The sequence below is a fragment of the Eremothecium cymbalariae genome, chromosome 5 (assembly GCF_000235365.1).
Source record: "Eremothecium cymbalariae DBVPG#7215 chromosome 5, complete sequence".
NCBI classification, from domain to species: domain Eukaryota; kingdom Fungi; phylum Ascomycota; class Saccharomycetes; order Saccharomycetales; family Saccharomycetaceae; genus Eremothecium; species Eremothecium cymbalariae.
The window spans coordinates 338,091-359,641 of record NC_016453.1 but is presented as its reverse complement, the minus strand read 5'-3'; the positions used below and the strand labels follow the sequence as shown (position 1 = coordinate 359,641).

The 21,551-nt window shown below is 39.0% G+C and overlaps 13 protein-coding genes and 2 non-coding genes across 15 annotated transcripts; 10 read left to right on the top strand and 5 right to left on the bottom strand.

The window, feature by feature from the left end:
• Positions 1–10: 10 nt before the first annotated feature.
• On the top strand, positions 11–103 carry Ecym_5174. The gene is made up of 2 exons: positions 11–47; positions 68–103. It is a non-coding gene; the product is annotated as a tRNA-Phe (tRNA).
• Positions 104–277: 174 nt separating this feature from the next.
• EGD2 (Egd2p) lies at positions 278–793 on the top strand (the record flags this gene model as incomplete). The annotated part of the gene is made up of 1 exon (XM_003646716.1): positions 278–793. One exon carries the CDS (start codon positions 278–280, stop codon positions 791–793), a length of 516 nt encoding a protein of 171 aa, XP_003646764.1.
• A 106-nt stretch (positions 794–899) lies between these two features.
• LNP1 (Lnp1p) lies at positions 900–1,763 on the bottom strand (the record flags this gene model as incomplete). Its single annotated transcript, XM_003646715.1, has 1 exon — positions 900–1,763. The coding sequence occupies one exon, from the start codon at positions 1,761–1,763 to the stop codon at positions 900–902; it is 864 nt and encodes a 287-aa protein (XP_003646763.1).
• Positions 1,764–1,940: 177 nt separating this feature from the next.
• On the top strand, positions 1,941–2,342 carry CTF8 (Ctf8p; the record flags this gene model as incomplete). The annotated part of the gene is made up of 1 exon (XM_003646714.1): positions 1,941–2,342. The coding sequence occupies one exon, from the start codon at positions 1,941–1,943 to the stop codon at positions 2,340–2,342; it is 402 nt and encodes a 133-aa protein (XP_003646762.1).
• Positions 2,343–2,406: 64 nt separating this feature from the next.
• MNS1 (mannosyl-oligosaccharide 1,2-alpha-mannosidase) lies at positions 2,407–4,146 on the bottom strand (the record flags this gene model as incomplete). The annotated part of the gene is made up of 1 exon (XM_003646713.1): positions 2,407–4,146. One exon carries the CDS (start codon positions 4,144–4,146, stop codon positions 2,407–2,409), a length of 1,740 nt encoding a protein of 579 aa, XP_003646761.1.
• A 213-nt stretch (positions 4,147–4,359) lies between these two features.
• On the top strand, positions 4,360–6,405 carry STR2 (cystathionine gamma-synthase; the record flags this gene model as incomplete). Its single annotated transcript, XM_003646712.1, has 1 exon — positions 4,360–6,405. One exon carries the CDS (start codon positions 4,360–4,362, stop codon positions 6,403–6,405), a length of 2,046 nt encoding a protein of 681 aa, XP_003646760.1.
• Positions 6,406–6,681: 276 nt separating this feature from the next.
• ATP18 (F1F0 ATP synthase subunit i) lies at positions 6,682–6,861 on the bottom strand (the record flags this gene model as incomplete). Its single annotated transcript, XM_003646711.1, has 1 exon — positions 6,682–6,861. One exon carries the CDS (start codon positions 6,859–6,861, stop codon positions 6,682–6,684), a length of 180 nt encoding a protein of 59 aa, XP_003646759.1.
• An 806-nt stretch (positions 6,862–7,667) lies between these two features.
• On the top strand, positions 7,668–8,144 carry Ecym_5167 (uncharacterized protein; the record flags this gene model as incomplete). The annotated part of the gene is made up of 1 exon (XM_003646710.1): positions 7,668–8,144. The coding sequence occupies one exon, from the start codon at positions 7,668–7,670 to the stop codon at positions 8,142–8,144; it is 477 nt and encodes a 158-aa protein (XP_003646758.1).
• A 608-nt stretch (positions 8,145–8,752) lies between these two features.
• Positions 8,753–9,769, bottom strand: Ecym_5166 (uncharacterized protein; the record flags this gene model as incomplete). The annotated part of the gene is made up of 1 exon (XM_003646709.1): positions 8,753–9,769. One exon carries the CDS (start codon positions 9,767–9,769, stop codon positions 8,753–8,755), a length of 1,017 nt encoding a protein of 338 aa, XP_003646757.1.
• Positions 9,770–11,136: 1,367 nt separating this feature from the next.
• Positions 11,137–11,898, top strand: Ecym_5165 (uncharacterized protein; the record flags this gene model as incomplete). Its single annotated transcript, XM_003646708.1, has 1 exon — positions 11,137–11,898. The coding sequence occupies one exon, from the start codon at positions 11,137–11,139 to the stop codon at positions 11,896–11,898; it is 762 nt and encodes a 253-aa protein (XP_003646756.1).
• Positions 11,899–12,399: 501 nt separating this feature from the next.
• Positions 12,400–12,470, bottom strand: Ecym_5164. The gene has a single exon. It is a non-coding gene; the product is annotated as a tRNA-Cys (tRNA).
• Positions 12,471–13,427: 957 nt separating this feature from the next.
• Positions 13,428–15,155, top strand: MDM31 (Mdm31p; the record flags this gene model as incomplete). Its single annotated transcript, XM_003646707.1, has 1 exon — positions 13,428–15,155. The coding sequence occupies one exon, from the start codon at positions 13,428–13,430 to the stop codon at positions 15,153–15,155; it is 1,728 nt and encodes a 575-aa protein (XP_003646755.1).
• An 85-nt stretch (positions 15,156–15,240) lies between these two features.
• On the top strand, positions 15,241–16,251 carry Ecym_5162 (uncharacterized protein; the record flags this gene model as incomplete). Its single annotated transcript, XM_003646706.1, has 1 exon — positions 15,241–16,251. One exon carries the CDS (start codon positions 15,241–15,243, stop codon positions 16,249–16,251), a length of 1,011 nt encoding a protein of 336 aa, XP_003646754.1.
• A 229-nt stretch (positions 16,252–16,480) lies between these two features.
• Positions 16,481–19,621, top strand: NMD5 (Nmd5p; the record flags this gene model as incomplete). Its single annotated transcript, XM_003646705.1, has 1 exon — positions 16,481–19,621. One exon carries the CDS (start codon positions 16,481–16,483, stop codon positions 19,619–19,621), a length of 3,141 nt encoding a protein of 1,046 aa, XP_003646753.1.
• A 263-nt stretch (positions 19,622–19,884) lies between these two features.
• On the top strand, positions 19,885–21,507 carry UTP9 (Utp9p; the record flags this gene model as incomplete). Its single annotated transcript, XM_003646704.1, has 1 exon — positions 19,885–21,507. The coding sequence occupies one exon, from the start codon at positions 19,885–19,887 to the stop codon at positions 21,505–21,507; it is 1,623 nt and encodes a 540-aa protein (XP_003646752.1).
• Positions 21,508–21,551: the final 44 nt, after the last annotated feature.

Below are 21,551 nucleotides of genomic sequence, written 5' to 3'. Positions count from 1 at the left end.
TTACGATTTGGCGGATTTAGCTCAGTTGGGAGAGCGCCAGACTGAAGTCACTTTCGAGTAACCTGTAATCTGGAGGTCCTGTGTTCGATCCACAGAATTCGCATAGACTTTTTTTTGAAAAGTCGCTCTTTAGTTTTTCAACTTTTTTGAAAAACTTTTCCACCACCATCTTAATTCAAGAAAGCTGGGCAAATCCTTTCTAGATTAAGGTCAGTTCTACTGGAAATAGCTTCTAGGAGATCCATCAGTATCAACGGTATACAATAGTTTAGTAAATATGTCAGAAATTGCAGAAGATTCCAAGATTTCTATTCTTAACAGAAATGAGAGAAAAGCAAGGGAAATTATCCAAAAGTTGGGTTTGAAGCAGATTCCAGATATTAGTAGAGTCACTTTCAGAAAGAAGAACAACCAAATCTTCGCAATTGAAAAGCCTGAAGTTTACAAGTCTCACGGTGGTAACTATGTTGTTTTTGGTGAGGCAAAGGTTGACGATTTCACCCGTAGATTGGCCAGAGCTCAACAACAAGCTGCTACTGCTTCTAAGGATCCACAGTCGATTCAAGCGGACATGGTAGCTGCTGCTGCTGCTTCTGAATCTCAAGAGCCATCTGCTTCTGCTGCCGCTGGTACTGAAGAAGAAGACGTTGGCCAAGTCGATGAATCTGGGTTGGATGTTGCAGATATTGAGTTGGTTATGCAACAGGCGAATGTGTCTAGGGATAAGGCGGTAAAGGCCTTGAGAGAGCACAATTCTGACATTGTAAATGCTATTATGTCCCTGTCAAAATGAAGATGATAAATATAGAATAGATTATATATGTATACACATCGTATATAGGTTGTCACGAAATACTCGTGTAACAGACTCAGTATCTTCCTTTTTGTCCCTCCAGTTGTTATCCTTTTTTGGAGGAAACATGGTCTTTTGCACCTTTATCTGCTAGGGGTTCCTTTTTGGGTTTCTGATCTTTTGGTGCCTTTTGGCTCTCAGTAGCTGGTGGTTCATCCTCGACCTTTTCAGAAAGCCAGCCACAATTTGGACAAACGTACTTCCATGAAGTATTTTGTAATATGTAGCATCCCGTATGCTGTTCGCACTTTTTACAAATGAGTGGAACAACCCTGTTTTCTGTAGATATATCATCACCGGCTAACACCCCAAGTACCTTATCAAACCATTTATCTGTTTGTTCCTTTGTTTCTTTCGCAGACTTACCCTTAACCTGGGTCTTCAGCTTCTTTAGTTCCTTCTGTAATCCACGCAATTCTTCGTACTTTGACTTAACCTCTTCATCCATTAAAGTCAACGCATCCTCCGCCTGATTCTGTCCAGAAGAAAATCTTTGAATCAAAGAATTTGTAGAGTAGAAATTGGTCTCCTTCTTTAACTCCTCTAGTTTTTCTTGGTGTAACACCCTAGCTTTATTCAGTTTGTTAATGATGCGGCTACGTTGGTATTGAAATAACTGTGTCAATGCCCGTTTTAATACCAACATGACAAATAAAGACAAAACCAAAGAAATCACCACCGCTTTTATATCAAAAAACTTGGCATAGACGATCCCTAGTCCGATCACTATGATGGTAGAACCATAAAAGATAAGTCCCCTCTGCCATAACTTTAATAAATCATCGTTGCGTGTTAGCCCTCTCTGAAGGTCATGTATTGTAGTGGTTATAGCTGCCAAATCCTTGGTATACCTGTTGATCACATGATCCTTGGGTTTGCCCCGAACTATCCCACGTAAAGCATTGAGCATCGCTACGGAGTCTAGTAACTCTATTCCGGTTTGCCTGTTATACCTGTCAGATGTTTTGTTATTCTAGTTAGTAGTTGTTTTGTTCTCAGTCTTGAAAAGGAACAAAAATATACTAAACCGAATGTACCCATTATACACCATAAAGAACGGGATTGCAACACCTAAAGTGGACACGAGATGCCCTCTGCAACCATATCAGTGAATAAATTGCTTCCTTTATTTACAAAGGAAAATGCATCAGTGTCAGTGACCACTCAACTGGGCAACACTATTTTAGAGATACAAGGCGATTTGGAAGTACCGTTACGAAGGCCGGAATGTGGGGACGAGGATATCGAACAAAGATTCATAGATCATGATGGAAGAGACATTATTAGATTTGGAATTTTATCATACGACATGGAAACAAAACGAGCATCTCTATATGTGGGTCATAAGCAAAGGTTAGTAGGGGATATTATAAAACTTGATCCTCCCCTAGGGATACTGAAATTCAACAAGGCTTGCGAATCCGTCGAGCTACTAGATTTGATCCATTACAAAGTTATATTTAAAGAAAGGCCTCTCCCAATCATGTAAGGGAGGTTTTAGATAGAACTTTTCGATAATAATTAAAAAACATGTTGGTCTCTTTATTTTTATTTTAGTTATGATGTAGAGACCAGCCAGTATCCAAATTCATTGACTGTAATTTCACTGGATCCATTACGGGGAAAGGGTGCGCCTCTGTATTGAACACAATTTTCTTGAGGTCAAAAGCAGGATGGAAGGTTAAGTATAAATATTTCAAAGTTTCAGCAAGCCAAAAACTTTCCATGTTGTCGATTGGGATATATGGCTTCTCCTGTGTGACTGACTTTAGACAAGTGTATGTTATAGCTCCATTATCACGGAGTAAAGATGAGTTAGCGCGGAAATTCTCAAATATTTCCCAAGCCCATTCTTTATATTTGTTGTCTTCCGATAACTTAGACATGTACATGATTGATTCAACTGTTTCTGGTCTTTGTAAATTATGACCGTCATTTGGTTTGATGAAAAAGTCACCGCCAGGACTTTCCCACCAATATCGATTAGTTAACCTTGTATTTGTCCTAAAAACGGCAATTTCTGGTGCCAATCCTGAAGGCACTTCATGGTACATCATGTAGCAGGTCTCTGTAAGGCCTTCCGCTAAATTCCAATAGTTTATTCTATTGGTGTCCCACCATTTTTGTCGGCTTGCAACTTGGTATGTTAGACCATCTGTCGCACGCATAGCATACATTGAACCTATGAAGCATAATAAGTGGTCCATTTTTGATGATGGCAGTCCGTTAAGACCATTTTCTTTTGCTGCAATGAAAAGTAAGTTGTTTGGAACAGAAGCAAACAATAAATGTTTACTGACACCTTCCATGGCAATATCGAAAATATCACGATAGAGCGTTTCATGTGTTAGTAAATATTGTTTTAACAAATATTCGTAGTATGAATCGCCTCGAGAGCCTAAACGAATAGTTCTTCCCCAAAACATGCCAGTGTCAGCATTGACCCCAACTGGCACCAACCCATCCCAACTTTCTGGGTAGTCATTTGCCTCAAAAACCGGTTTGTACACCGCTTCTGCAAGCCTCCAATAAGTATCATTACCAGTTATGTAACTCAAGTACTTGAATTCCAATTGTAAAGTAGTAATTTCTGCCGTTGTGGACGCACCACTGTTGCCATGGTCTTTTATAACTTCGCCTGAGTGTAAATTAATACTGGAATAAGGAATACCAATTGGTGAGTCGGCAAATGCGGGAACTAGCCTGTCCCCAAGAGAAATTGCTTTCGTTAAATAAATTGAAGGATCGCCGATCGACAATTCAGAAGAAAGATAATACGCAGAAAGTAATCCACCGAGCATTCTAATAGTAGTCTCAAAAACATTAACCTCTATATCAATATCATAATCTAATACATTTTGAATCCAGTTTTGGGACTTCATAATGTAATCACGAAATTTTTGTTTTGTCTCAGGATCATCCGTCCCACTGTATATAATCATCATCGTATCCAAAGCATCAACAATCATCCAACCTAAAGGTTTGCCATTATCAGCCATATTACTACCTGTTCCTTGAACCACATGAAAAACGTCGAATCCCCATGCATGCTTTATATAATCATCCCATGACTCCATAAAAACATGTTCAATAGCTGTCTTTGCTTCTCGGTTACCAAATGTAGTATTACCCTTTGTGAATTGATGAATCTGTGTGTACAGTTGCACAAGGATAAACAACGAAGAAATAACGATAAAATATCTTAGCAGATTGCTAACCCTGATGGGAAACATCAAACTTAATTTTATCTTCTGGTTGGTTATCAAGCTATATTCTTTTAGAACGTTGTCCATGTACAACAAAACTCTGCGAAGCAAACCCCCCAAAAAGCCGAAGTTAAATAACTTCCAAACATTAAAAATCGTAAACAAACCCCCTCATAGTTGGAAACCTAGTCACAACGGTAGATTCTATAGTAAATTGCTATCGTTAATAGAAATCAGTAAAGTGATTGTGGGTTTGGGGGTGAGTTCCACTTTTGTGTATTATTGATCACTTTGACTATAATGATATCTAAAGAAGTGGGTGAATCTATTCCGTCAAATACGAGGCATGCTATATCGGTCTGTTTACCAACATGGGAAGCTACAGTGGGATATGAGGAAGGGGATATAGAGGTGGTGGGGAAAATGCAGACTGGTTATCCAAGATTTTTTTTACACAAGAGTATACAGAACCTTAGTTCTGTTCTTGTGGGGAAGTATGCTAAGGATGGTGAGACATGTATGATTTTTCCCTCATACAATGTTGCTAAACGGTGTAGGGAGTTTATGAAAGTTAAGGTTATAAGGGCCGGTAATGCTGTGGTCCCTAGATTTCGAATCTTGCAGTTGGCGACCTCTAAACCTATGAATGAAGAGGAGAGTGCATGGAAAGGTCAATGTAATATTGCTGTTTTATTCTTTCCCAAGGATCATGTGGCGCTGGCTAAGAAGTATTGGCAACATACGGGTGAGATTATTTCTAGTAGGATGGCTGAATATGTTCTATGCGAGTTATTGGAACGGAAAAGGTCAGAAAGCATGAACTGTACCTCAACTTCTAGGGTCAATAGTAATGTTGGTAGTGCTGACGTGGAAGAGATTATGTGTGATGAAGAAGGGTTTATTGAACAAAGGTATGGAAGGAATTTGGATTTTTCATTTGCCGACCATGCAAAGCTTTTGATTAAGAAACGTATTGCAAAACAATTGGCTGACTCATCTGATGAACCTGACACTGGTGACCGGATTGAAGAGACCCGGGTGTTACAGGCTGTTGATATGCAACAGACTGGCTCTTCTAATGTATTAAATGACTCTCCTAATCTCAACACATCAGTGCCATTGGATAACACTGATGATTTAGTTTCTACTTCCACAGTACCTCCAGAGCCCATTGAACAAGGAGAATTTGACCATATAAATATATCTGATTCTAATGTGGATGTTACACGTTCGCAAACTATAGACCCTGAAACTGATGTATACTTATTCCCTAGTGGGATGGCAGCGATTTTCACCGCACATCGTCTACTTCTCCAATTAGATTCAAATCGTGTTAATCGTACGAAACAGGATGATTTGAATAACAATAGAAATGGCTATTCATCGCCGCATTCCCTAAATACAACATTAGTTGGCTACGGTCCTCCCTATAAGAAGACAGTCATGTTTGGATTCCCTTATACTGATACTCTTAGTATATTAAGGGATTTTAACCACACTCATTTTTTGGGTATGGGTGATAGTGAGGCTATGGAACAACTAAAGGCTATTTTACATGGAGGTGAACCAATATTGGCAGTCTTTATAGAAACTCCTTCCAATCCTTTGTTGAAAATGGGAGATCTACTGGAATTAAGAAAATTGGCAGATGCTTACGATTTTTACGTGATTATTGACGACACCATTGGTGGGTTTATTAACGTTGACGTACTGCAATATGCAGACATTGTCTGTAGTTCCCTCACCAAAATATTTAGTGGTGACTCAAATGTCATGGCTGGGTCATTGGTATTAAACCCCAGTTCCAGGCTGTACAAGCTTGCCAGGCGTTTCTTCGCTAGCGACGACTATGAAGATCTCCTCTGGTGCGAAGATTCCATATACTTAGAACGTAACTCTAGGGACTGTGTTAGCCGTAGCATGAAGATCAACGAAAACGCCGAGCGGCTGCTCAAAGGTACCCTATTGCCCTTAGAAGGAACCCTGTTCAAAAAGATATACTATCCAAGCCTAACTTCCAGTGAAACGAAAGCAAACTATGATGCAGTTAAATGCCAGCCCAACGGTGGATACGGTGGACTGTTTTCTTTGACTTTTTTTGATGACGAATGTGCTAAGGCCTTCTTTAATTCTCTTGATCTCTGCAAGGGTCCTTCGCTGGGTACGAACTTCACTTTGGCTTGCCCTTACACTATTCTCGCTCACTATGGAGAGATGGACGTGGTGGCCAAGTATGGCCTTGAAAAGAACCTCGTTAGAGTTTCAATTGGTTTAGAAGATTTTGGGTATCTTGAGACCGTGTTTTCAAAAGCTGCGCAAAACGCTCTACAGATATCAGCAAAATAGAGGGTGGTCAGCTTTTTGTCATACACATGATTTATACATAACTAAGCTGCTGAAATACGTCGTCACAAAAAAGAAATCGTTTATATATTCCGTCTAATCGATGAATATATACATATGTATATATATGCAGCACGCAACACATAAGTCTCCCATTCAACCCCCGCCTTTACATCGCATGTGTACCCTTGCAACGGTCCATCTACAGATTCAAACATAACATAACATAACAATGCAAGAAATTAACATTGTTCCATGATATCCATCACATAGAAATATTCACTCCTTCAATTCCGTATGCTTACCGCCCCTTTGAAATCTTGGGTTCCTTGGGTCATTGATAAATTCTGCAGAGTTGGCAGAAGCTGAGGCGGCCTTGGAGACCAACCAAAAAACGGTGACACCGCCAACAAAGAATGGCCAGTATGGCTTTAAAATGGGCGTTGCAAATCTCTTCATTATATTGATGGATTAAGCCAGTATAAGGATTCCTATAGCCTGTTTTCACCCAAAACGTTCCTCAACATTAACCTGCTGTACGCTGCTGGAGAAGCATTTTCTGCGTTGTGTACGCAAGAAAATCAAGCATCACTATTTACGTAAAAGAGAATCCTGTAAAACCATTGGTTCGTCGCAAATTATATTGTCACGTGATTGTAATTGGAAAGACTGCACCATAGGAATAAATTAATATGCAAGTAGTTTCTATTTGAAAAAAATCTCTAGCAGCGATTTTCTTCCATTTAGTGCTAATCAGGGTATGTAGTCTGTTACATAAGTCTTCTGAATTTTATTGCCTCGAAATTAGTTAATCAAATGACAAGTTTCAATTTTGTCACGTGATATGTAACAAATGTTTGCAGGTAAAACGTACAAGATGGAAATACATAAGGTATTGTGATATTAACTGAGTGCTTTAATCTGAGATTGTTACGTTCTACTTCCTTGTAACGGTAATAGAAAGCTGGGTTTTTGTTGTTTTCAGTATATAACCGTTATATTTGTATTCTAATTGTTAACATTGTTGTCCAAAATAGTATTCTTGAAACATTTTTCTTGTTTGACAATAATATAGTTGTTTCTTTATTATATTATCACAAGGAAATTAATGAAACATAAGTTATCATAGGAAATAGTTCTTGAAGTTATAAGTTTATATATAAAAACAATAAAATTTGTCAAAGTATTGTACAGTTGAATTTAGCAGATATATTTTACTTTCACGAAACGTTTATATTCTTTTTTTGTTTTATGTTCTTAGTTTTATGCAAACAACTGGATCAAGGTTCAAAATAGAGGATGTTCAATTGAGTTTGGGAAGGAGAAATCTAGGATTACCACATTTAGTCAAAATAATTCGTTCAAAAGATATGTCTGAAGGAAGTGATATAACAGTTTCAATTGATATGCCTAGTCGGATGCGGGAAGTTCAAGAATCGTATGTGTGTCAGCGAACAATGCCGTCGTTGACATCGATGAATTCTAATTTTTCCGATGACGACCAAGACGTATTGTTGGCAATTAGAGAAAACAGGTTAAGATATAATCCGATAGAAATCATAGCTGTGGAGAATGAATTTACGATCCCCAGTAGCTATTTTGTAGATGAACAAGAAATATTCACCTTCGCAGACGGCCACGAATTTCAGCCCTTTAACATATATGAGGGGTTAAATTTTGAGGGCGGTTCGTTTGGAATAAATGTCATGACCATTAATCCTCCAACTGGTAGGGGGCAGTGATTTATGTACCAATGGTATTTAGAAGGAATTTTGATTGGCGCGTAATTGATTAAATCTAAGGGCATGCTGTTAGAGGCTAGGCTTTCTTTGATAAAAATACAAGATTGCAAGCGCTGTTGGCGCTGTAATTGACATTCTAGTTGAATCTTTAGTTGATATTAATATATATTTAAAAAACATATATAGGTGTACTTCAATAGAATATCTGTCTGCTGTGATATATGAATACGCTTCTGTTTGAGGCAAAGCCAGCCAGACAGAATTCATTATCTATAATATATATACGTATAAAAGGAAAGACAGCATACTTTATAATTACTGTATTCTATTTATTTGTTACACTATGCGTATACTTCATATTTTCCTTATATGCAAATCTGACAAAAAATATAAAGGGATATATATACCACAAATTTGGTATATGGTGGTTTATTTGAAGAACTTGAAACTAATGGGCATCTCTATGGTTAATTGACGCGAAGTCTTTAGAGAATGGAAGTTTTAAATTAATTAAAATGAGTGAATGCAAAATTAAAAGGAACGGAATATTAGACCAGAAAATTAATAAAATAGATCGTTAAATCAGTTTAACATCAATGAGTGGAGTCTTAACAATCAATCAACTCGATTGCTTGCAAGTGAACTGGAGAACATTGGGCACCAATGGATTCATCATATAGATTGTAGAAGGTACCAGATAGACATTGGTAGAAAAGGTCATTGTCACCTATAGCCAAGTTACCTTCTGGGGTCAAAGACCAGCCCTTAGCAAAGATAGTACCGGCTTGAGGAGGAGGACCGTCGAATTGGAACTGTCTGTTGGCCACAATCGAACCAATTCTGCCATGTGCATCTACAAGAACTGAGTCTTTCAAAAGCATTTGCAAAGTTCCGTTGTTTTTACAGGAAACCGCCTTTATAGGATCATCACTGTCTTCAGTCTCAGTCTCGTCACCAGTCTCATCGTCATCACTATCCTGACCATCATTATTCGATGGTGTGCCGGTGGCTTGAATTTGACCGTCACCTATTTGAGAAACTGGATCTTCGGATGGCTTTAAGGTAGTAGTAGTTTTGGTGGTAGCCTGGATCTGGCCATCATCGATCTGAGAGATTGCAGGAGCAGTAGTCTTGGTGGTAGCCTGGATCTGGCCATCATCGATCTGAGAGATTGCAGGAGCAGTAGTCTTGGTGGTAGCCTGGATCTGGCCATCATCGATCTGAGAGATTGCAGGAGCAGTAGTCTTGGTGGTAGCCTGGATCTGGCCATCATCGATCTGAGAGATTGCAGGAGCAGTAGTCTTGGTGGTAGCCTGGATCTGGCCATCATCGATCTGAGAGATTGCAGGAGCAGTAGTCTTGGTGGTAGCCTGGATCTGGCCATCGCCGATCTGTGACACCGCCTCTAGATCTCTCTTAGCAACAGGAGTAGCGGAAGAAGACACTTGAGTGGTGACTGGCATGACAGCAATACCAAAAGTGGATCCAAAATCAGTCAATCCATTTTCATATGTTTTTGATGGAGTCAATGTGGTCCAAGGCTCCCCTGCAATATATGCGGACATGGCAGTACCGGCAAAAGCAGCAGTGACGGCAAAAGTGGTGGTAGTATTATCCAATTTCATTGTAGTTAGTGCAGGAAATAAAATTCAATAACTTGTATAGGGAAAAATTTAGTATATATCTCTATAGGATACCTAAGAAACAAAACTAAACTGTCTTAATCTTAACTTGTCTGATTGATGTTATTATAATAAGAATCCTTTTCCAATAAGTAATAAAACTAAGATAACTTTTAGCTTCAAATCTGTTTCAAAATCACCCATATATATATGTTATATCCGTGTGTCTCTTACCCACCCCAGCCATGTTCCAAGTTAATTAAACTTCTATGGGCTGAACTAATAGCTGGTGAAGCTACAAGGAGATAGGTGCTAAAATTAGATTATTTCACTGAACCACCGTTGAGAAATCAACTGTGCCTCAACTAAACTTAGAATCCCCCTCCCCAGCCATCTTAGCTTTAAGGAACCATTTAAAAATACGTTTTTGCACAGAAAACAAGAAGGGCCAAGACAGACAAATCACAGGAACAAAAGATTTCCCTGATACGTGATGCTGGTTCCAAATTAAATGACGTGAAACCCAACACCATACCAACTTCTGGAAAGACGTGCATATTAAGACGCTTGCGCAGGAATAATCGAGGCTTCGAATGTTTCTTTGCGACGCCTCGAAGAAAATTACTGAGGCCGAGGTTCAAACACAATTAAACCAGCCATGCCGAAGTCACAAGCTTAGTATACCATATATGAGACGGCTGTATACAAAAGTTCAGTAACTATTAATATCTAATAAAAGGAGAAATCACGGTGGAAAAGTGATTAGAACTTCAACTTTTTGTCCTCTTGTTGAATGGCTCATATGACGTGATAGAGGACTGACATCAAGGCAGCATCAATTGGTCATGCTGAGCAAATGACAGAAGTTTTTTCGCTATTACTGGATGGATGTATATATGATGGATGTATATATGTAGAGAGCATTTAAATATATGAAGGCTTTGGGGCTGGTCGAACGTCGTTTAAAATTCTGGACGTTTTTATATAACCCTGTGGTGTTATTATGGTGGTCGATGGTAATGTCGTGTAGGTGTAGAGAAGCCAAGTTGTAAGAGTTTTGACTTAGAAACGACTAATAGCTCATGTTAACTAGCACAATAACGAAGGATCTACACAAACTTGGTTAATTAGTTGTCGTTGACAGTACGAGAACAGTAGGTAGAACACAAAAACTTCATGAAGTTGTACGTCTCGTATGGCACAAGATGTTTAATGGTTATTTCTTGAAAAGTATTTAAATAATGTGTGACTCATGAGTCGCAGTCACCTATAATTATACCTTTTGTTCGATACAGTCAAATACAATTGATTAGTTATTATACATTTGATAAAATCAATTAACCGATTAACACGTACATACATATTACACAATGCAAGTCCAGAAGGCTGTTGTTGTTAGCACAGCTGTTTTCGCATCCACTGCCATGAGTGCTTATATTGCAGGAGAATCATGGTCTGCTTTGTCTCCTGATAAAGTTTTCGAGGGAGGTTTGACTGATTATGGATCCACGTTTGGTATTGCTGTGGTTCCCGTAACGCCCAGGGTCTTCCAAGGCCGTGCCACTACTGTTGTTAAAAAGAGAGATATGTCTGCTGTTTCTCAGATTAATGATGGTCAGGTCCAATCCAACTCTAAAAGTGTCCCTGCCGCGGGCGCTGTAGCCCAGATCGGTGACGGACAGGTGCAAGCGATTACTTTGAAACAACCAAGCCCTGCTCCAGTGGTTGAAGGTCAAGATCAAGGCAAACATTGTCCAACTGTAGCAGAGCTTGAGAATATTCTTGCTTCTGCATCTGCAGAAAGGGACCCCACTGATCCTATTAACGCGTATTCGTATAGATATGAAGGTACTTTGGAGATGACTTTAAGTGACTCTGTATTGCGCGATGCCCACGGAAGAATCGGCTCCATTGTTGCAAGCAGACAGTTTCAATTCGACGGTCCCCCACCACAGGCCGGTGCAATTTACGCCAAGGGCTGGTCTTTGACCCCAGATGGTAACTTGGCTTTAGGTGACAGCGACGTTTTCTACAGGTGTCTATCTGGTAACTTCTATAACTTATATGACCAATCCATTGGCGGCCAATGTTCTCCAGTCCAGCTACAAGCGATCAATTTGATTACTTGTTAAACAAAAAAGTATACATTTAGACGGAAATTCGTAACAATAAATATATGTGCTCCTTGGGTGTAACCAGCCCATCTATTGCATTACGCCGCTTCCCCTCCAAAACCTCTTGTTGTTAAATATGAGTTGGCTTATGAAATCATAGCCTCACAACCATGCAAAATTGTTTTCAAAAAAAAGAATCAACAGAAAAGTAATAATGGCTGCTTCTCATCTCACGAAACAATTCTTGGTTTCTGTCTCCGAAGACAAGACACTTTTTTAACTTTTAAAAGGTGTCATAGCCTTTCCCCCAATGCCACCGTCATCTCGCTCGTCGATCAGACATCGACAACTAATTGTGAAGCACTGAAAATTTCTAACGATTATCTGTAATGTATAACCATACCATATGCCTAAAAGCAATCTATCTATATAAGATAATAAACTCTACCGACACGATGTTGTTTTCTCGACGTCACTTTTACAAACGTCTGCGTAGAGGAAAGATATTCTAGAAAAAAGAGCTCGCACTCAGGTTCGAACTAAGGACCAACAGATTTGCAATCTGCTGCGCTACCACTGCGCCATACGAGCAACTACAATACCTACTGCGCCTTTACAACATCGTTATTATGTTTCTAATACGTCACATGGCCGTAATATCACAAGAGCATCTCGATAATCGCGGTAAGCAGACTAGAAACAGTGAATCAGAGCTGTCAGAACTGATAAAGCTGGATAGTATTATGATGTCAGTCAGGGAACAGCATGTTAATTATGTGTCAACCAGAACCCTGTGTCAACCAGTATCCTGCAAGTTAATTGCTATAGTGATGTCCGGTAGGATAGCAGAAACTATATAAGACCAAACTAGCTAAATTAGATACTATTCGGCCTAGGATACAGGAGGGTGATTGACCCGATTAGATACTATATAAGCAGTAACTGATCCTCAACAGAGCACTATCCAGCACGTGACTTACGTTAGTCTCCTTGACATATCGTGAAACATGACATATAAATATATGTGCACGTGATATAGAGAGATTTGGGTCGGGCCAATTTCTACAGTACAACTCGAAAAGTTAATTAAATGACTGAAATATCCGTCTGACGAATAGGTTACATATGATAAGGATTGTTATGTTAGGATCTTGGGATACCTGACTGTGCTTTTCATGTGCTATATTGGTTTCCAGAGAGGTTGGTTATAAGATGGCAGATATTTGCATTGGGATTTAAACCCAATAATTTTGACAGTATAACAATTGTAAGAATGCAGTTTTATCCCAACCCATATAGTTTCAGACAATGAAGATCGCTTATTATGTTGGTATTTATTTACACCGATATTCTTGAATCATACTACAGTGTTATTTTATTTAGGTAACTTCTTATGTTCGTTCAGGTAATTCTAAACAGATGGGACCACAGAGTTGATATGTACTCCTGTCGAGACAGGTATAGAAAAAGGTTTTTGTAGAGAGTGCTAGTACAACCAAGATGTGCCAGACTTGTTAGATGTGCAAATTATAAGACAAAGGTGAACCATGGCATTTGGAGCGCTGAGACGTTCACCGCAGTTCTGGCAAATAAGTGGTGTTAATGTTGATCGATCCAGTGGGGGTTTTCTTCGAACCCAACGGTTACTTTCGCATCGTAATAGTATTATTACTCCGCCAAGGATATTGCTACAATCGTTGAGATATCATTCTATAGGAGAAACAGGTAAAAAAGATGAGGATTCCATAGGTGACTATGCCAGTAAGGTGAGAAAAGAGCGTGACATACTTCTGAGCAAATCTGACAGCACGTTAGAACGACTTAAAATCCACTTAAAATGGTCGTTGAAGAGGTCAATGAGACCTTTCAATACAGATGATATAAGCGCTTTTGTTTCGTGGATTTTAGTCAGCAATGTACTCCTAATTATTTTAGGGACAACTACATTTGCTTCTCTGATCATATACCTGATGAATACTGTGTTTGCACAAGAATATGTAGCAACTCAGGTTGGGAATTTTTTAACTAAGAACAGTGCGCTATCCGTTGTGTTCGAGAAGGCGATTGTTCCAGACTGGTCTTCTGGTAAAATTTGCTTCAACAATGTATTTGTGTCTAGAAGGCCCAAATTATCCAGAAAATTTGCCAAAGGTTCCCAACAAGAGGCTGTTGAGAGAACTAAGTTGGCTTTAAGCGAACGTCTTCTCCTAAGTCGTGAGGATTTCGATGATGGAAATTACACTCAATTTGATCTCACAATCGATCAAGTAGAAATATCCTTGAGTTTCAATAAGTGGATCAATGGGAAGGGTATATTGGATGAAGTTATAATCAATGGCTTACGAGGAGTTGTGGATAGGACACATGTTGTATGGAAAGAAAATGACAATCCTCGAAATTACCTCAATGTACGTCAGCCAGGGGACTTTGAGATCTCGAACTTTAAAATGAATGATGTGTTGTTCACTTTATACCAACCAAACGGCTTCAGACCATTTCAAGTGAGCATTTTCAACTGCGAACTCCCCCAGTTACGCAAACACTGGCTGTTCTACGACATTCTAAATGCAACAAGCATGAGCGGGACCTACGATAATGCTATGTTTATGATCCATAGGACATACCGGAAACACGAGGACAGGGGATCATCACTGTGGAGGAACTTCACTAGAATGCGAGTCGATAACCTGAATGTAGATCAGCTGAATGCCGGGGTAAAGGGCCCCTTTGGGTGGATCACAAGTGGTCAAGTAGATATGATTGGGGATATCCTTCTTCCAGAAGAAGATCTCAACGCTTCTGATCTCTATGATATTCTATCAATCATCGGAGACCGGCTACTTAAAGAGGCTCGAAACCACTCATCTATGCTCCCACTTCAACTCCCAAAATCTGACGAGATCGACCCGCATCAATACTTCATCATGGACTTCTTCCTACGCTTACATAACGTCAGAGCAGAAGTACCGCTCTTCACATCAGACTTAAGCTACATTAACAACGCTCTAATAAGGCCAATAGTTGGCTATATCAACTCTAAGAGAAGCTATATCCCAATCAAATGCCGTATAGTAAAAAACCTACTGGACTTCGAGGGCTCTTGGACAATATACGACTCCTTACTAATGGATGACCTCAGCGCGGAAGTTTACGACGCTTTCGCTGACTACGTCACCGACCATGAACGCAAAAACCTCCGCATGAAGCGTGTAGGATTCTGGTCTCTGCAAATCCTCATTCAACTCATACTCATCAGCCTAGGATCCATAACATGACCTGCTCTACTATAATCACTTGTAAATACTTTTAATTAACACATCTTTCTTCGTTTCTTGTGACCGAGATGCTATACAACTTAAGATGTCTAGAAGTCACATTATATACTTGTTTTGTTTACAGCTAAAAACGTATTATTCATATACAACCAGTTATGATCTCACAAGGCTACGAGTAGCGCAGGCTAAAACTGGTATTTGCCAACAACTCGGGTGGGTTTCTATTTCATTATTTTCAACTATGGAACGACTCAGTGTATCCCTTGGCCTGAGGTATGTTACTGTTGCGACATTAATTTTCATTGCAGGGATAGTTTCGGTTATTTTATTTCTTTGTCTACTTGGAATGTTGTTAGTGATTTCCATAGTTATGCCATCGAAAGCACACATTGTTCTAGAACATAGCTCTTCAGATCTGGCATCCAAGGAGCTAAATACAAGTGTGGTCGAGTTTCAATGGAGAGTTGAGCTTAGATCCCCATTCAAGGAAATCTTAGCCAGAATATTAAGGATTTCTACTGTTTTAGATGCGTACTGTTGTACTTTAGGGTTGCATTTTTCCATTTTTGAAATACTGGATTCTCCAGGAAAGTACGCCAACAGCCATGTTAAGGAAAACATGAACAAGACAATTTTAGAGTCCGGAATTATCTATGATCCCGAGCTAGATGACAGCACGGAAGAGAAATTCACTAACATCAAGACATGCCATTATACCGAAGCTCAGCGTGCACTTTTACAATTCCAGCGAACCAAATCTGAACCTATAGTATTCAAATACGGCCATCCTTACACTGTTGATGATTTTGATGACGATTTTGAGGGTACATTTGATCTCACAATTCTAGAGGACCGATGTGCGAAGAAGCAGCTCGATAATGATACTGAATATGATGATTTTACGGTGGATTCCTCGGGAAAGAGTGAGGAGTTAGGAACGACTGATGCCAGCACCAGCAACTTCATTACGCATATAATGCCAAAAGTTAATGACCGGAAACAGGGGTATGTATATCAGTTAATCCCAAGTAAATCCAGTATTATTAGCACTGCATTATCTCATGAACAGGCGAATGCTCAACCGTTTTTGTATTAGAATGGTTCTCTTTCTTCACCTCCCAAGGGCTTCGAACGCGGGGGGTTTCCTCCCGTTGATTAGGTGATCTCTAAAATGAAGTCCTTCATGAAAAAAAATTTGATCTCTCTCAAAGGTCTCGAATTCTTTCCAAAACTTCTAGATGTATATTCAATAGTCATCATACTTAGGTATTATATACCTCATATTGCTGCGTTCTGTTTGCTCCAGGAATTTTAAACAAAAGAATATGGATGTCAACGCTCTCTTGCAATGCTTTTCAGGCACTTTGAATCATGATGCATCAATAAGAAGTAATGCTGAATCGCAGTTAAAGGAACTAAGCAGGATTCCTGGATTTCTCGGGGCATGTTTGGACATTATATCCTCGCAGGGCGTGCCAGAAAACATTAAACTGTCTGCTTCATTGTATTTCAAAAATAAGATTGCTTATGGATGGTCCGAGAAGGGACATGGCAAGAATGAATTATTGGACTACACCATCGATAACGATGAAAAGCCAGTTGTGAAGGATATGTTGATCAAAGCTTTGGTTCAATGTTCCAGGAATACTCCTAGTTGTATCAGATTGCTTCAGCCGGCGTTGAATCAGATTGTATCTGTTGAATACTCGCAGAAAAGGTGGGATAATTTGTTACTGGAGTCCTTTCAACCTCTATCTTCTAATGATATCCATGCGGCGCATATTGGTCTTTTGTGTATTGCAGAGATCTTCAGAACATACAGATGGAAACAGAATGATGATCGGCAGGACTTGGAGCTCCTCATTGTTCAATATTTTCCTGATTTGTTGAATTATGCTACTTCGCATTTGTTTCAGGATGGTGCTAATATGAATAATGCTCTTATAGGAGAAATGGTGAAGTTAGTGTTAAAAATCTACAAATTTCTTACTTATAATGATTTACCCTTCACCTTGCAACGTTCTGACAGTTTTATACCTTGGGCAAATTTTCATGTAAAAATCATCCAGCAGCAATTGCCTAAGGAACTTTTGTCATCCACTCATGATGATTCAATAAAATCGAACCCATGGATTAAAGCTAAAAAGTGGGCTTATGCAAACCTATACAGACTATTCCAGAGGTATGCTTCTGAGTCGCTAAGCAAGAAGTTTAACTATACCGAGTTCAAATCTTTGTACATCGAGAGATTTTTACCTCAACTTTTACAGTTGTTGTTCCAACAAATCGAACAATGGGGTAACCATGATTTATGGTTAAGTGAAGAATCGATTTACTATATTTTGGAGTTCATTGGACAAACCGTTGTTCAAAAGGCTACCTGGCATATAGTCAATCCACATTATTCAACTATCTTAGAACATGTTATTTTCCCATTATTGTGTCCAAATGAAACCACTCTAGAGAGTTTTGAGACTGATCCTCAAGAATATATTAACAGAAACTTGGAAGCTTGGGATGACAATTATTCGCCAGATTTGGCGGCTATTTCGCTTTTGGTCACGGCAGTCAGAAAAAGATATAAAACTACCTTAGAGCCTACAGTGCGATTCGTTAATCATATTTTACAAAACAACGCGGCAGACCCTGATAACATGTCTCTTGAACAGGCAATTAGAGTGGAGTCATGCTTGAGGATTGTCTCTAGTATTTTGGATAGGCTTATCCACCCCAAGTCTCCATATGTGGAGCCAATGGAAGGTTTCCTACATGCTTTTGTCTTCCCTCTTTTCAAAAGTAATTATGGCTTTTTAAGAGCCCGTGCTTGTGAACTGTGTTCTAAATTCTATGATTATGAATTCAAAAAAGAAAATACCTTACGAATAATCTACCAAGGGGTAATGAGCTGTTTTAACGAAGAATCTGATTCATTACCTGTTAAGTTGCTTGCAGCTCTAGCACTGCAAACTTTTATACATGTACCATTGTTCCAGGAATCCCTATCTACTGTGGTCGTCCCTACCATGCAAAAATTACTGCAGTTATCCAATGAGTTTGAGTCTGATGCCGTTTCTGGCGTGATGCAGGAATTTGTTGAATCTTTCTCCACTGAATTGCAACCATTTGGTGTTGAATTAATGAATAACCTGGTCCAACAGTTTCTGAAGCTCGCTATTGAGTTTCACGAAGCCTCGAACTTTGACATCAACGCTTTAAATGCAAGCGAGCTTCCTGATGAAAGTGATAAACAATTAGCGGCACTTGGTATTTTGTCCACAACGATTTCTATTCTTTTATCATTTGAGCACTCCACGGATATCGTTAAAAATTTGGAACAATCGTTTTATCCAGCTGCAGAATTTATTCTGAAGAACGATATCGAGGATTTTTACCATGAAGCATGCGAATTCGTTGAAAATTCCACCTTTTTATTGCGCGACATTTCTCCTATTTCTTGGAAGATTTTAGAATTGGTAGGCGAATGCAATGATAGGGAGTCTAGTATGGTTTCTTTTTACTTGGAGGACTTTATGTTGGCCATCAACAATTATTTAGTCTACGGAAAAAATGAATTAAGACAAAATAGTTTCTATTCAACCATTTTGTTCAAGATTTACAAAAATGCTAGCTCAAGTGATGAGAATGGCCTTGATGAATTGAATGTTTTAAACGATTTGTCCCAGAAAATTGTTCTTTCATTAGGTTCCAATACTCCGAAAGAATTTGTTCAGAATATTTTGACCGATGCAGTAAATTGTTTGATTTCTGAGAAGGACGCTATTAAAACACAAGTAGTTTTTGGCGTTACGACTTTCAATGTCGTTGTGGCATGCCTAGTTTATTTTCCAATCGAAACTTTGCAATATTTACGCTCCAGAGAAGTCTCTCAGGTATTCTTTGAAGTCTGGTTTGGAAACTTCATTCTGAATTACAAGAGAGTCTATGACATTAAGCTTACCTTAATGGCGCTGTTAAGCATGCTTTCTCATGTTTCTATTCAAGACTTCTCTTCTTTAGGGTTGGAACCTGTTTTGATAAAGATGGGATCTATGATTTCTATGCTTCTTGAAAAATATCCGAAGTCTTTAAGAGAACTAAAGGACAAAAGGACTGAGTTTTCCTCTGATGCATTCCAAGTTGGAGATACTCTAACTGACGGTGAGTGGGAAGATTACGATGATGACGAAAATGATCCAGTTCAGGGTAATCCTTACTTAGAGATTGCCACGAAAGAATCAGAAACATTAAAATTCATTAGGGGTGAGATAGGTGCTTTAGATGAAGATTTTGATGACTTATATGAGGATCCTCTTTCTGGTTCTGTATTGGATGACATAAACATCTACACCGTATTCCAAAGCATCTTTTCCCGTCTACAACAAACAGATTCTGCAAAATACCAAGCCATTCTTGGTCCTATGACCCAAGAGGAACAATCGCATTTAGTACATGTTCTAAATTTATGAACACATCACATATAGATAGTTCTAAAACATATTTTGTACATTAGTTAATCCTTTAATACAGCTATCGACATGTCTGCGTCGTCTTGATGTTACCGGATCACGTGATAACTTTCTTTTTTTCTCCCATACAAGAAAACTAAAAAAATTTCACTCGATGACCTCCACATATACTTCATAACGCTAAAGAGAACAGTTGTTTTGTCTTGACTGTTGAACATAGTGCTCTTTTTATTGGCCGAGTTGTGTTCTAATACTACTGAATAATGAGTACAGAGGCATTTCGTGCATCTATAGCCTGTTTCTCGCCGAGCGCTAACCAGTTTGCTTTTCAAGCAAATGGCTCTCAGAAAAACTTCGTTGATCTATACCCATTAGATCCTGCTAACAATTATAAGGTCAACAGTTCGTTGGTCAATCCTATTGATTATGAAGCCAATGATCTAGATGTTTCAGAAATAAAGATTTTGAGGTGGTGTATTACGCATGCATCTGACGCTACATCGAAAGTAAAGAGAAGAGGTGGAAATGATGCGGTTGAAGAGATTGAAGGTTCCACGGAAGAAAGTTCCTTGATAAATGTGTTCCCAAATGGCAAGATAGTTGTATTTTCTCCAAATGGGCAAGATATCGTTAATATCATCCACAATAAAAGAGATATTCTTGCAGTAGACACCATAGGTTCATCGATTTGGCTTTTGGATGATGATAAAACGGTAAAACATTTTAACTGCAAGTCAACTAAGCCATTGAAAACCTTTCACTTGACAGATGGTAAAAATGAGGTGGTTACCAGTTTTCAAACATTGCAGCTAAGTGGTATATTGCTACTAGCACTGATCGTGGAAGATGCGATTTACATTATTGACCCTAGCAAAAGACGGCCATCAACGCTCTGCAAGCTGAGTATTCCGAACTGTATCAGTTGTAAGGTTTTAGATGATGATCATATCGTTGTTTGCAATTCAGAGAAGATTTACGTGGTACAGTTTAGAGATCAAACCATCACGCAAGAATGGAAATTCTCCGCAGAGAGGATTGCTGTGCTCGATGGCAAAATCGTTGCATTAGGTTCCAACGGAGGTTTGGTGTTATTCAAGCTTAATTTCCCAGAAGCATTATGCACTATCAGAGTACAAAAAGCTGCGATTATTGATTACAAAGAGACCCATGACCTGAATTTGATCATCGCATGGTTAAATGTTAACGAACCGAAATTTGAAATCATCACTCCTGAACAGCTATCTAACAATAGCGGAATCATACTAAATCAATCAAATAAAACTGCCACAACAACTGCTACCGACACTACTGTACCTATTGAGCCGTCTGAAACCAATGAAGCGAACAAAAGTGCCATAAAGGTCACTAAATCCGAACAAAATGAGCTAAGTCAGAGTCTGATAGACGCATTGGTCAATGATTCCGACGAACATACTATTATAGACATCTTGTCATCTGAAAAATGGACGGAATCAAGAATAAAAGATTTCATACGCACTCAATTATCCTCCGAGTGGTGCAACAAGATATTTGGTATCGTTTGCTCTCAACTGAAACACGATGTTTGGTCTTCAAACAAGGCTCTTCTATTAATGCTCAAATGGCTTCTAACCTTGCGTTCATCAGAAATTGACGCCTTGCAAACCAACAACGACAAAAGCATAAAAAAAACTAGAGCCGCACTAAAAAGCTGTAGTGACACCTTTCCAATCCTATTATCGATCCAAGGCGCCTTGGAGATGTTAAAAGCACAAGCAAAGCTAAGACAAGATCTAACACACTTATCTCTGGAGGAAGAAGACCCCAAAGAAGGCGAAAATGAAACCGATATCATTTATGAAAACGGTGAGGCTGGAGATTTTGTTGATGCATTAGATAGAATATAATTAACTGACATTCTACATATAGAGAGATAAATATACTCATATGG